This window comes from Colletotrichum abscissum (assembly GCF_030869225.1).
Source record: "Colletotrichum abscissum strain IMI 504890 chromosome Unknown Scaffold_22.1, whole genome shotgun sequence".
NCBI lineage: Eukaryota > Fungi > Ascomycota > Sordariomycetes > Glomerellales > Glomerellaceae > Colletotrichum > Colletotrichum abscissum.
In genome coordinates this window covers 23,209-37,066 of record NW_026850121.1, presented here as the reverse complement: position 1 = coordinate 37,066, position 13,858 = coordinate 23,209, and the positions used below count along the sequence as shown (strand labels likewise).

Here is a 13,858-nt window from a genome sequence, read left to right as displayed (position 1 = left end):
CTTTCGAAGCCATGTGGAACGTGGACACGCACTTTGAGCACTTCCCACACGATCGGCGGATGCAATGTGCCTCAACGGCCCCGGCTGGGACAGGGTAGTCTCCCGCGTTACATTCTCGCTTCGATGCCCGAAGACCTTGCACCGTCGGCATTCTCGCAAATCTCCAGAAACCCCATGCCCAAAGGAAACATCAAGGGCGGTCAGAGTTCAACAAGATCAATAGAGTGACCAGCCAATTTGGGGAGCTTAGCCAATGGCACGAAGTCTCCCGCCGAGCCAACCCCGCGCGCCTGTCTCTCACCACCCTGGTCTCGGCGCCTAGAATGCAGTGTGATTGTCTGGCTGATTGGCCCAGCCTGCAACCTTTCACAATCTATTTTCGTCTGCCCATTTCGACCACCACCATCCTTTCCCCCCTTCCGGCCGCCCCTCCATCCTCTCTTTGGCTTCACGGTTCACCCACTCACCGCGGCCCGTCTGTCGAGAAGCCCAGCGCTTACACTGGCCTTCCCGTGGGTGACCTGCCGCCCTGTACCACGCGCAATAGTGCCGCTGTTTCAAAGGGGGGAGGAGAGTAAGGTAATTCGTATATACACTCTCTTGGTATCTTTGGTAGTCGTATGTTTACACGGCTTTTCTCTTCCTTTCATCTGTGCTGTCTACCTAGTGCTGCAATAATAAACTTGTTTGTTGTTTGCTTGGTGCCCACTGGGTTGGATATCATGCATCGGTAGCAGCTGGACTACCTGTTCTTCATTCCTTTCAGGCCACTCCCCCCTACCCCCATATTTCGTGACCAGACTTGAATATCATTAACACGCCGGGTGAGAAAAAAATCAACGACAACATTCGATTCGAGATAATCCGCCCCAGCATAGCCCAGTATGTCGTCGTCGACACAGCCACCCTCTGGAGGGTACTCACTCTTCCCGAACCCCAACTCCAAGCCCCCAACAATAAGGAGGCCGGCATCTCGAACTCGAAGATCAGAATCGCGTGAGCGGCCCCGGGCTGTGTCTCCTGAGAGCGTTCACAACGTCGATCAAGCGTCTCCACCGCGTCACGGAAGACAGACGCCGCAACAGAGAGTCCAAACACCGGTTGAGCGATCGCAAACTCCACAAAGCATCCGCCAGGCCCCATTAGGTGAACAGCAGCAGCAACAACAGCAGCAGCAACATCAACAGCCCTCGCCGCGTAGTCGCGAGCTGCCGGCCCTGCCCCCGCCGTCGGCCACGGAGGCTTCGCCCATCCAAAGGCCCCCTCCCGTCGCCGATATCCCGCCCCGGTCAGATACCGCCTTCTCACAAGCACATACGCTTGTACGGAATAATAGCACGCGGTCCAGAAGCTCGATAGCAAAGCTTCCGTTCCCCGAGGAACCCTCATCGTCTTCACAAGAACAGCCTGCTCTCCGATCCATCTTCCCTCAGTATAACCCGGAAAGGCCTCTCAACCAACAAGACTACTTCCCAACGCAAACAAGCCCAACTCATATCCCACGGGCTGTGATTAACCGGACAACATGGTATCCGAATCCCCAGGAAGCGGAAGGTCAAAATGATCAGCACAGGAGTCCTCCCATGAGGAGTCCCCTGAGCGGGGGCTCAGCGCAGAGATGGCCAAGGAGACAGATCGAGCCTCCCATCATCCCAAGTGTCTCATCAAATGAGCACATGAAGAGCCTGTGGAAGGTCTCCAACGGATGGAAAGCACCTCCTTCAGAAGGCAGAGTGTACTGCATGAAGCTGTCCCAGGAGAAGGACGCACCCGTGTACACACTCTCCTCGACATCACAGCCCTTTTACAACATCCGCCTCGATCCCACGTCTGCATCAGCATACGTCACTCTCAGCCGTCACGACCCGGCCAAGGTCTACAAGGCCCCGAACCCCATGGCAAGCTCGTCAGCGAGCAGCATCCTCTCCGGCGTCGTCGGCCACAAGGACAGCAGCAACAACGGTAAAGGCGCCGAGAGCAAACACTGGCAGGAAGTCCTCACCACCACACTGGAAGAGGAATCCCGCAAACACCCGCCCAACGACGGCCTCGTCGCCCTCCTCTACCCGCTGGCGGCCGCCAAGATGGCCCTTGACAAGCCGGGCGACATGAACGCCATCATGACGGCCGAGACGGAGTGCGCCCGCCTCGTCTGGGACGAGGACTCCCGCTCGCACTTCCTTGTCCACCCGGCCCTCGCCACCCCCTTCTGCGTCACCATTGAGCGCTCACCCGCCTGGAGCCGGGTCGAGTACACGCTCGAGCACCACGAGTCGCCGCAGCACCTCGCCAAGCTGACGCGTGACGGCACGGGCGGCGGCTACCTCGAGGTCGACACGGCCATCGCCGCAAAGATTGACAGCTTCTTCATCGTCGACGTCGCCGTCGCGGCGCTCATGCTCGTCGCGGCGGCGGACGAGAAGAACACCAAGGTGGAGACCTTTGAGCCGCCCCCGGCGCCGCACGATCCTGTCGGTGGCAGCGGCCGCGACAGCCGGTTGAGCAAGAGGGAGGAGAAGAAGAGGGCCGCGGCGGCCGCGCGCAGGGGCAAGATGGAGGAGTTTGAGATCGACGTCGAGAGCCAAGACAGCAGCTTTGCGAAGCTGGAGCAGGTCGGCAAGGAGACGCGCGACAGGCTGCCCTGGCCTTTAAGAGCGCTGTTCAAGGTTGTAGCTGGGCTGTTCAAGTGCCTCGTCTGGCTTCTGACGATTGGCTTCAAAGCCCTCGCTGCCATTGTCAAGGGGCTTGCTAGGTGCGTTGGTGTCAAGTCCAAGTGACATCCGAGCAAAAGAGCAAAATGATGAACACGGGAATGATAAGGAAGGAAATGAGATACCACTTTTGAGCTGATGCATTGTTCTCGTACTGGTTTCGTCTCGCAGGGTTTAAGGGGTTGATGGAATAATGGGAATTTTCCTTATGAGACCCCTATCCAGGAATAGGATGGGGAGCGATGATATTCCTTCTTTGTACATGTAGATCTATACTCCTGGGTGTCCTTGGGTATCGCATGACGACTTCTCTGAGCAAGGGTAGGAGGAGGTCCATCCTTCTCCGTAGCCGCCGCTCAGAATGTTAGGATTTGAAATGAAGACACGATATAAAAACAACCAAAAACACCAATTCTCAACCATGCTTTTTGTGTTCGCCAACCATTCTTTTGAAAGACGCTGAATTTGGAAGAAACCTTTCACCTCTTGCGTGCCCGGACCATAATCTTCTTGCCCTTTCTCGTCGTGCCGCCCGAGGTTGCACTTTTGGCCATCTTTGCCCGCTGTATCTCAAGACCCTGCTCCGCCTTGGTCAAGACTTTGAGCTTCTTCTTGGCATTTTGTAGTTGCAGCCGTAACCGCGCCAGTTGCTTTTCCCTGCTCTCTGCGGCATCTTCGTCGCCATCGTCATCCTCGGCGTCATCGAACCCGTCAAACTCGTCATTGTCCTCGTCGTCCAGGTCCATCGCTGCCTTCTCGGCGGACTTTGCCTTGGCTTCCGCCTCAGCAGCATCCAGAAAGACAATCTTTCTCGGTCCGGTAGGTTTCCTGGCACTTTCTTTGGCATCGCTGTCGGAGTCCAAGTCGTCGCTGTCGTCGTCGCCGTTGTGGTTCGCCGCATCGATGCCGCCGATTAGGACAATTTGCTCCTCCAGACGTCTCACCTCCTTGGAGATGACGTTTCGCGTGGTGCGTATGTAGCCGACGTCTTGTGTCTTGAGAAGCCGCACCGTGTCCATGTCCATGGCCTTGTTGCCGCGGTCACCAGCGACGGTACCGGACCACTTCCTGCCGTCCTTGAGGCGCGAACCCATGGAGTTGCGGCTGAGCATGCCAAAGTAGAATTCATCTTCGTTTCGGTCGGCGGCCTTTTCGCGCAGAGATTTGATCGTAGCCTTCTTCTTGTTGTAATCCTTGGCACGGAGGGAGTAATCCTGTAGGCGTAGAATGAGTAGTTAGTAAGACTATCTCGACAAGCAGTTGTTGTAGAGCGTCTTAGACGACGAACCTTGTGCTTCTCGAGGAGGCCAAAACGTTGGCGCTCCAGAGGCTGAGCGCGCTCCCTGTGGGAGCGACGCTGAACGGCATTCCGCATAGAAGACATGATTGTTTGGCGTTGAGGTTGTGCAAACAACAGAATCTCTTTTCGCGAAAAAAGCTGCTCGGCCGTTCCCTGGAGGCGACGAAAGTGCACCGACGATCCTGGGCCGCCTGGGCAAGGTGGGATGCGGCAGAAATTTGAAAAATTTAGGCGGTCAAGCAAGGTGGTTCAGGTAAAGCTCCAGCCACAGGCTTGCGAGAGTGTGGCTGACGGCTACGGGCCCCCGAATTCGCTTCCGTCAAAAAGTGGAAAAGACCGAAAAAGCTCGGCCCGGTGGGGTATGCCAACTGTCTCAGATTCGGGACCGCCGTTTTCAGCCACTCTCCCCCACAAGTCGCCTTTTCTTCCCACTTCCCATTCTCCACTCCGTATGCGCCTTCGGCCGACGTCAACTCAGTTAAGTCAGTTTCCTCCCAAAGCCCACGTTCCTTGAAACATGTCAGGTGCCTTGAAACGACGCGCTCTTGTTGGCTTGAGCCATCACCTCCACCTACCTGCCTAGTCAGAATGCGACGGCTCGTGGTGAGCATTCTATCTAGGTTTAAGGCAGTTGGAATGGCACATTTTGCCGGCCTCTAAGAAGTAGTCAACGATTCATAATGACATGGGTGGTCCTCCCTTTGGATTCTGCTTTGGATTCTTCCCTAAACAGTTGTCTCTTCCGGAAGCATTTTGTGCAACGCTTAGGGAGCCATGTTGCATGTCATTCGCGGAGTTGACTAGAGCTATCTGCCTTAGCCTCGATCTTAGCCAAACGTCATTCCAGTTCGACCCAAGTCTACTCAGCCTCCCAAAGGGAAAGAGGTCCAATCGCGTGTTAATTCATAGCATCACACACGGATTGAATCCTTAACAGTCCGAGTGATCTACTCCCCCTCCATCCGTACAGGAGTACCCCCCCTTAATCCCTTTGCACAGACAATCCAAGGACGCAGTCAAGCACAAAATCATGGGTCACCCCTCGTGTTTCATGGAAAGGGACGCATCAGAGTGACAGCCAACCTTCGAGACGTCAAGCGCCGCAAGAAGCAACAGGAGCTCCAAATTCCCAAAAGGTCCTCTCTCACGGTCGATATCCGAGTGACGACAGTCAGCTCCTACTACATAATGTCTGCCACGCCTTTTTTCCCCTCCCGCCGCCCGTGGTCCTCCGTATGTCACTCCTGCCTCGATTTTGTCCATTCTTCGTCCAATATGGTCGCCAAATTTCAGTTGCGAAACCACTCCCCGCCGACCTACCGGGTACTCGCGCTGCTCGTCGTCTTTGTAGTGCTCTCGGTTTTACTTTTACGGGATGATACTCCGGTGCAGGTTGAGGAAGTTCTTAGCAGCAACGAAGATATCGCCAAACCTACAATCAGGAAAAGCTATGACTGGTCTACACATCCACAGAGGCATCCAGTCCCTCTGGCTGAGATGACGAGGCTCCCCAACGGCCAACCTCTCTCACTTCCGAAGATACAATATGAGTTCGCCGCAGACCGTTCAGACAGTCTGAAGAAGAGAGACATCGGCCTCGACATCGGCCTCATGGCCTCTCGTCGCAATGAAGTACGGAACGCCTTCAAGAAGAGCTGGCAATCATACACCAGGCACGCTTGGGGTTACGACGAATTGCAACCCCTCTCATTGAGGGGAAAGAATCGCTATAACGGATGGGGTGCCACCCTGGTTGACTCTCTCGACACTCTTTGGCTGATGGGCATGTATGACGACTTCAATGACGCCGTCCAATACATCAGCACGATTGACTGGAACAACGCAACGGAGACGAGATGCAACATTTTCGAGACTAACGTCCGGTACCTCGGTGGACTTCTATCCGCATACGATCTCAGCGAGGAGCAAGTCCTCCTCGACAAGGCCGTTGAGCTCGCCAACATGCTCTATGCGGCATTCGACACGCCGAACCGCTTCCCTCCTTACAGCTTCAGCTTCGAGGAGCTCCGCGCTGGAAAAGTCCTGCCGGACCCCTACCAGAGCGCAGCCTCCATCGGCAGCATGTCTCTCGAGTTCACCAGACTTGCGCAGTTGACCGGCGACTTCAAGTTCTACGACGCCATCGAGCGCATCAAGAAGGCCTTTGACCGAATTCAGGACGAGACGCTACTACCCGGCATGTGGCCCAATTTCATCAACGTTCGCGACGACTTCCAGACGACCAACAACGTCTTCAAGCTCGGCGGAGACGGCGATTCGCTCTACGAGTACCTCCCCAAGATGCACGTCCTCCTCGGCGGCCTGGACACGGCGTACGAGAAGATGTACAGGGGCGCGGCGAAAGCAGCAAAGGGACACCTCCTCTACCGGCCCATGACGCCGAAAAAGGACGACATCCTGCTCCTCGGCACCGCCATCGTCAACGAGAAGCTCCGCAAGATCGACCAAATCTCGGAGCTCGAGCACCTGTCCTGCTTCGCCGGCGGCATGTTCGCCATGGCGGGCAAGCTCTTTGACATACCCGACGACGTCGAGCTCGGCGACAAGCTCGCGCGGGGCTGCGCGTGGGCGTATAAGTCCTTCAAGAGCGGTCTCATGCCCGAAAAGTCCCAGGTCGTGAAGTGCGACACCGTCGAGGTGTGCGAGTGGGACGAGCAGAAGTGGGTGGCGCAGAGCAGCCAGCACGCGCCCAGGGGTTTCTGGCGCGTCGACGATGCTCACTACAACCTGCGTCCCGAGGCCATTGAGAGCCTCTTTGTGCTGTACCGGGTCACCGGCAAGGCGGACCTGCTGGATATGGCGTGGGACATGTTTGAGGCCGTCCAAAAAGCTACGCAGACCGACGACGCCCACGCTGTCGTCGTCGATGTGACGTACAGCCAGTCGCGGCAGGAGGATACCATGGAGAGCTTCTTCTTTGCCGAGACGTTAAAGTACTTTTACCTCATCTTCTCCGATCCGGAGCTTATGAACTTGGATGAATGGGTTTTCAACACGGAGGCTCATCCCCTCAAACGGCCGACAAAGTCTTGAAGCGAGGAAGACTTTCACGATGACGCAGAGATGTGACAGATCAGTTAGTAATATTAATAGGCGATCCCTTGGGAAAGATATCAAGAGGCATGTTACAGGCACACGCAATACCCGATGGTGGCATCTCCTTCACAACGGATGATGTCGCAGATATCTTGGAGTCATCAATACCCGCAGTGCACGTGTTTGGGGACGTTGAATGTTACCTAGGAGTCAGGGAGTTTTCTTTACATGAATAAACACTATACACAATATGATCAGAGCTTTGAGGTCTACTTAGGGGCATTCCAGAAGACGACGTCGCGATTGAACACGAATGGCCCTCGGATTCAAAGTCAAGGAAGAATAAGTTACTGAGTGCAGCCAAATACCAACCGTACCTCCCTTTGGCAAGGAAATTCTACACATTTACAGTCAAATTACCCCCCTCAATGGCTTATTATTTCGTCCTCATAAGATGGTTACACAAGAATATTCCCATTCCATGCCAAGCCCATCGCGTCAGTCTAACGCCCTGTATATGTTACACAACCACACAAGCACCTGGTAATGTTTCTGGATCATCTGAGATACACTTAGTTCAGATGCCATCATTGTCTCTCTTCACCGGTGCCCGCCAGACGACCCCTTACATATCGGCCCGGGTCAGCTACCAAGGCTACCTACGGGACCCCCTCCCCCCCTTGCCAAGCGCGTGATACCCGTTCCCGCAGACAGCATTTTTCGGGGCTCGTGGCTTTTCAGCCCCCGAGACTCTTGTGCTATCCTTGGCGTCTGGAACTACCTAGGAGGTACAGCTCCGTCTTGTCAGACTCCGACCGTGTGGTTCCGTGAAACAGATCCGCCCAGCCATTATTTCTCTAGACAGTATATTCATGAAAGCCGACATTCAGCATATCGCTGATAATTTGGTGGAGTATGGATGCACAAAACGACCAGCTATTCCGGATCAGAATAATAGCAGCCTTAGAAGAAGTACTCGGATGAGAAGCGAAGGCCACTGTAAGGATACGCAACCAATTTCAGAGAGTCGTTTCGGACCGAAGTCTTACATCAGCAGACGACGGGCCTAGAAAGATGCCGGTCAGCTCTCCCTAAAGTCACAGTCTCCCTGAGGTTCCACGCCCACATTGCTGTCAGAGACGGTGACTAGCAGCTCGAGTAAGATGGGGACAGTAGCCTCGGTACGTCGTCCTTTCATCTGGGCTAATTTACCCTCTGTACCTTATATGGATCGTGCAGATGAGGGTTGATACAAGCTGATTTGATGCTGGTTGGCTGCTTAAAGGTCTTTGTGTGAGTGACGCCAAATTCTGAATTCTCATTAATAGCCAACTAGTACTGTGACAAAAGCACAGAAGCAGGAAACATTTAGGCATCAAAGGATGGAATTTAGAATCTTCAGCCACGAAGAAGTACCATCCACCTATCAAGGAGGCAGAAAGGAAGGGCTTATCTTACTCAGTTTTCCAAACCAAGGTTGAGTAGCACGTCTATTTGGATTTAGATACGTTATTTTGCACGAAGAGATAATCGATAGCAAGGTTCTGTTGTTGACGTTTGCCAGTAGACTTACTGACTCGGCGAAGGAAATGCGAAAAGGTACCTAGTCGATGATAGAAGACTACCTTACGTTACCATTGGTGACAGAAAGCCACTGTACAGAGGTTGATGTCGTTCAGCATTTCCAATGACGTGACTACTCATTGGCAGTGTGTGTAATCTGTGCTTGGGATTGGCGAGTGAGCCCGCGTCAATTGTGTTTCACTCATGAGCTATTGTTATGCAGTATGTCCGGCTTTTAGCTGTATGTCGAGATGAAGCTCATTTCATCATCTAACTTGAAGGCCATAAACTAGGGCATCTCGTCAAATTCGGCGCCCTCTCTAAACGTGTTTCCTCCTCGTATTAAGGAGGCGGCCGGGGGTATGTAGCAGGTCTTCCTATTCCATCTCTGTTTTCTTTTTGGGCAAACCTCTCACATCAGGTCCTCTTCTTCGTCCTCTGCGACCTCCTCCTCATCCTGCTTGAAGATGGCCTTCTCCGCCAGCGCCAGCGTCTGCCGCACCGGCAAGCCAACCACGTTATCGAAGCTGCCCTCAATCTTCTCGACGAGCAACATGCCGCCCATGCCCTGCACGGCGTACCCGCCCGCCTTATCCGCGCCCTCCCTCGTCTTGACGTACGCCTCGATGACGTCGTCCGGCAGGCCGTTGGCCTCCTGCGCAAAGTAAACCTTGGTCTCTTCCGTGTGTTGGCAGATCTCGTAGCCCGGCGACCTGGCGTCCTCCCGCGGCGCGACGACGCACACGGCCGTCAGGACCCTGTGCACGCGGGTATCCCGCAGGTGGCGCAGCATCTTGATGTGCTCGGCCTCGCTCCTCGGCTTCTCGAGGACGCGGCCGTCGCGGGTGACGATGACGGTGTCGGCGGCGATGACGAGGTCCGGGTCCGGGATGGAGGCGAGGTGCGTCTGCAGGGCCGTCTCGTAGACGTCGAGGCACTTTTGGCGGGCCGTGGCCGAGACGTACTCGTAAGGGCCGTAGGCTGACTTGTCGAGGTCCTCGGGCTTCGTAGAGGGTGTGATTTCGAGGTCCTTGAGGCCGATCTGGGCAAGGAGGGCGCGCCGCCGCGGAGAGGCGGAGGCGAGGATCACGCGCTTGGTTTTGAGGTAGGAGAGGACGGGGAGGTTGAGGGGCAGCGGCCCTCGTGGGCCGCCGGGACCGCCGGCAGCGGCGGAGGGTGCTCGTGGCCGGGTGAGGTGCTCGGTGGCCTTTGTGTAGTCGGGTGGGGGGTCGGAGGAGGTCTTTACGTCGGCCATGGCGGTGTTGGTGGTGGGCGTCTAGGTGTGTGTTTTGTGTGGAGAGTGAAGCGCTTGATCTGTGCGGAAGTTGGAGACGTTTCGGTGTCAATTGGGTGTTCTGAAGGGATCTTGGGTTTGTTCCTTTTGAGAGTATGTACTTGTAAGGCTAGAGTGCAGCTATCGGAAAGAAAGGAGGTCGACTGCGTACGGATAGCGGATTGTGGGCCGGCAAGCTGTAGAATTTCTGGATGAGCAATCAATCCCGATCCAATGCCAATGAGGTCACACAGCCTTGAAAGCTTGGGACGTACCGACCCCGCCAGATCCACGCAGTTCCATGGTGATTTCTTGGGCTTATCTTATCTGTCTTTACTGTGTGCCTTCTGCGCTAGGTAGGTACTTAAGGTACCATACTTTGAGGTATGAAAAGATAAGGCATGATGGCATGTATGTATTTCCCCAAGGAGCGTTGGGCGACAGGTTCAGCTCCTGTTCCCGGTGGCAGCTATCCGTAGCCCTGCGGGCGGAAACAAACGTGCTGCAGGAACCTTACTGGACAGGGGTGGTGGTGGCTTTCTGCGAATCCCGCAAATCGCAATGCGGAGGAAAGTCTGGAGGGGGATCTGATCTCAGAGCTTTGGTGCGAAACGGCATGTGATCGTGCGAAACACACACAAACTCCTTCACTCATACACACACTCACATATACCCCAATCTCCTCTCTTTTCGACGTCAACTCCCAAGTAAAGGCACCAACAGCTTTGTTACACATGGAGCACTTCCACTCATAATACCCCCCTCGTTTGATGCATCCGCGCGCCTATAGAAACTGAGTGTGCCCGCCGCAATGTCTTCCCCAAATAAGTCCAATTCCCCTTCAGCGGCCGCGGATGCCGAGCAGCCAGAAGAGAAGCCGCGCCTGACCGAGGCTGAGAAGAAGCAGAATCACATCGCATCCGGTACGTCTTGACGATCTCCCCTTTTACAGTAACTGCAAAGCTTTCATACACGTTGCGCGCACACACGCCTTTACACTCCCCTTCACGCCCTTTAGCGCATTCGACGAAATCCGCTAACACGCACTGCTCGCTGGCAGAGCAAAAGCGACGCCAGGCCATCCGCGAGGGTTTCGACCGCCTGACGGAGCTGGTCCCCGGCCTCGAAGGTCAGGGCCGCTCTGAGGGTCTCGTTTTGAAAAAAACTGTGGAGTTCATGAAGGAGCAGCTCAGGCAGCGTCAGGAATTGGTCGAGCGCATTGAGAGTTCTGGAGGCGAGGTTGACGAGAAGTACAAGCGGTGAGTGAGCCCCGATAATGCGATGATCCTTTCACGTACTAAAGTCTGTTGTAGACCACTGTTCCATCAGCAGGCGAACAGCACTTCCAATAGGACTAGGTGATGGAACGGGAGGGCGGTGTGTGTGTTGCGTTGTTGAATTTTTGTTCTTTCAATGGGATTGTTTCATGGAGTTGAGGATGACCGGCGAGGATATACCTTGGGAACGGAAGTGTGAATGGAGGTGGATCCGTTGTCGTAAGACGACTAATAAAGGCTGGAGGAGGCTTGGCCTGCGTTCATCATGACTATAATACAAAACCCGCTAAGCCGGCGTTTGTTGTAGTGGTAGTGTACATTTCTACATCTGTTATACATGGGCGGACGCGCGCACGAACAACCATCATCTACTGATACGTCGCCACCTTTTCCTGCATCTTCTCCAGCAAAGCCAGGGGATCCATCTGCTGCCGAGCTCCCTTCGAGACGCCCGCACCCGAGCCTTCTGAAGGGCCGTCCGTCGCCTCGACAGTCACCTGCTTGGCCGCAACGTCGCCCTTACCCACCACTAAAATGAACCCGGGCTGCTTCTCCCTCGCCTCCTTGAGCTTCTTGGCCAGCGACCGCGCGCTGGCGTCGATCTCGACCGCGAAGCCCGTCGGGCGCGGCTGCCGCGGGTTCGCCGGGTCCCGCACGCGGTCGTGGCCCGTCAGGATATCCTTGACCTCGGACGCCCAGCTCATGACGGGTTCCGTGTCGTTGATGGTCAGGATCACGCACTGCCGCGGGTTCAGCCAGAACGGCCACCGGCCCTTGTACTCCTCAATCAGCAGCGCCATCAGGCGCTCGACGGACCCCAGGATGGCCCGGTGGATCATGACGGGCGGCACCGGTCCGTACGTCTCCAGGTCCGCCGCCGACACGTCGGCGCCGTCCAGCGGCAGGCCCTGCGCCTCCAGCGCGGGAGCGGGCGCCTGGTACTCGAGGTTGAAGCGCTGCGGCAGCTGGAAGTCGAGCTGGATCGTGCCGGCCTGGTGCGACTTGCCGTGCGAGTCGTGCAGCATCACGTCAATCTTGGGGCCGTAAAAGGCGCCGTCGCCTTCCTTGACGGTGTACTTCAACCCGGCCTGCTCCAGCGCCTGGCGCAGCTGCGACTCGGCCCGCGCCCACTCGGCGTCGGTGCCAATGTAGTGGTCCGCGGGCCTGGTCGAGAGGGCAAAGTCGAACTGCTCGAGCCCGAGCGCGCCGTAGACCGTCTTCATGAAGTCGAGCGTCTTGAAGACTTCTTCTTGGATCTGGATCGGGCGGCAAAAGACGTGGCCGTCGTCCTGGTGGAAGCGGCGCACGCGCGTCAGGCCGCTGAGGGCGCCCGAGATCTCGTTGCGGTGCAGCGGGCTGAAGTCGGCGTAGCGGATGGGCAGATCGCGGTAGCTGCGGTTCTTTGAGGCGAAGATGAGGCAGTGGCCCGGGCAGTTCATGGGCTTGAGGCCGTAGTCATCGTCCTCGCCCTCGGCTTGCCTGGTGGCCTGCTCGCCGCTGGCTCCCTCGTGAGGCTGGTCTCCGTGAGCACCGCCGCAGCAACTCGTCTTCTCCTCGGGGGCGCGCGCGCGGCTGGTGACGGTGTACATGTCGTCGGCATAGTTTTGTAAATGGCCCGACACCTCCCACAGCGACTTTTTGTAGATATTTGGCGTGATAACCTCGTCGAAGCCGTAGTGGACGTACTGCCGTCGTAGGAAATCGACCAGTCGGTTGAAGATTCGCGTGCCGTTCGGGAGGAATATCGGGGAACCGGGGCTGTAGATGGAAGAGGTGAAGAGCTCCTGCTGAACACCCAGCTTGCGGTGGTCGGGGAGGTCATCTTCGGCGACGGCGGCCGGTGATGGTAGTGGTGGTGGTGCGGCTTTCTTGTCGGCGTACCATCGTCTCTGGAGGCATTGTGGTCTCGGTGCCGCTGCCGGGCTACGGAAGAAGATCGGTACCGCACGGAAGGCTGGTCGGAGAGACCGTGCGGGAAGCATTGTGCGGGATTGCTGACAATCGGGAGTGGGAATGTCAGTCGGCCTTGAAGATTCTCGAGATGCGACTCGAATTTGTGATGCAAGGATCCCGAGAGCTTGTCTACCAAATGGGTTTAGCGTCAATTCTACCGGGAGCTTGACAGGGTCCACACGGACGACTGCTGTTCAGCCCAATCGTCTTATCGCTTTTGACCTTTCTATTAGGTATGTCTTCATTGCTCCCATTTACACACTTGGGTATCAGACTGCCGGCGCATCTCAACACAAAGCCCACGAGAAGAGACTCGGCCCACATGCCCAGCTTCACTTCTTGCGTTGGAAACGTGCGCTTTCCCTGAATATCACATGGGTATCAGGGGAGTTAGGGGATATAGGGTCCTACTCCATCTGACCACATTTATTCAGGGGCACACACCTCACCCGGGGAGTTAAGAATCAAGGTGCGCAGTTGTCGTATTCATTGTGACATGTCGCGAACTTTTCGGCAGGACAAAATCTCCGTTTCTGAACCCACGGCAACGAAGCCGCAAGCAATTCCCCTCGAACTCTGACTCCAGAATTGCAATTGCGGGGAGGAGGCGTACTGGCGATGGCAGACCAATGGTTGAAGTGTTGCTGTCAGCAATATGCCGCCCGTCTTTATGCAGCATGCTAGAATTCAGTTTCCGCCAGTGGCTGAAAGTCAATTGGGGCAT

At 55.8% G+C, this 13,858-nt stretch overlaps 6 protein-coding genes across 6 annotated transcripts; 3 read left to right on the top strand and 3 right to left on the bottom strand.

The window, feature by feature from the left end:
* Positions 1 to 123: 123 nt before the first annotated feature.
* CABS01_09207 (uncharacterized protein) lies at positions 124 to 2,777 on the top strand (the record flags this gene model as incomplete). Its single annotated transcript, XM_060542564.1, has 2 exons — positions 124 to 199; positions 991 to 2,777. The coding sequence occupies 2 exons, from the start codon at positions 124 to 126 to the stop codon at positions 2,775 to 2,777; spliced, it is 1,863 nt and encodes a 620-aa protein (XP_060400291.1).
* Positions 2,778 to 3,190: 413 nt separating this feature from the next.
* On the bottom strand, positions 3,191 to 4,095 carry CABS01_09206 (uncharacterized protein; the record flags this gene model as incomplete). The annotated part of the gene is made up of 2 exons (XM_060542563.1): positions 3,191 to 3,925; positions 4,000 to 4,095. 2 exons carry the CDS (start codon positions 4,093 to 4,095, stop codon positions 3,191 to 3,193), a joined length of 831 nt encoding a protein of 276 aa, XP_060400290.1.
* Positions 4,096 to 5,286: 1,191 nt separating this feature from the next.
* CABS01_09205 (glycosyl hydrolase family 47) lies at positions 5,287 to 7,065 on the top strand (the record flags this gene model as incomplete). Its single annotated transcript, XM_060542562.1, has 1 exon — positions 5,287 to 7,065. The coding sequence occupies one exon, from the start codon at positions 5,287 to 5,289 to the stop codon at positions 7,063 to 7,065; it is 1,779 nt and encodes a 592-aa protein (XP_060400289.1).
* Positions 7,066 to 9,043: 1,978 nt separating this feature from the next.
* On the bottom strand, positions 9,044 to 9,886 carry CABS01_09204 (uncharacterized protein; the record flags this gene model as incomplete). Its single annotated transcript, XM_060542561.1, has 1 exon — positions 9,044 to 9,886. One exon carries the CDS (start codon positions 9,884 to 9,886, stop codon positions 9,044 to 9,046), a length of 843 nt encoding a protein of 280 aa, XP_060400288.1.
* Positions 9,887 to 10,715: 829 nt separating this feature from the next.
* On the top strand, positions 10,716 to 11,266 carry CABS01_09203 (helix-loop-helix DNA-binding domain-containing protein; the record flags this gene model as incomplete). The annotated part of the gene is made up of 3 exons (XM_060542560.1): positions 10,716 to 10,827; positions 10,965 to 11,163; positions 11,218 to 11,266. 3 exons carry the CDS (start codon positions 10,716 to 10,718, stop codon positions 11,264 to 11,266), a joined length of 360 nt encoding a protein of 119 aa, XP_060400287.1.
* A 283-nt stretch (positions 11,267 to 11,549) lies between these two features.
* Positions 11,550 to 13,163, bottom strand: CABS01_09202 (threonyl-tRNA synthetase; the record flags this gene model as incomplete). Its single annotated transcript, XM_060542559.1, has 1 exon — positions 11,550 to 13,163. The coding sequence occupies one exon, from the start codon at positions 13,161 to 13,163 to the stop codon at positions 11,550 to 11,552; it is 1,614 nt and encodes a 537-aa protein (XP_060400286.1).
* Positions 13,164 to 13,858: the final 695 nt, after the last annotated feature.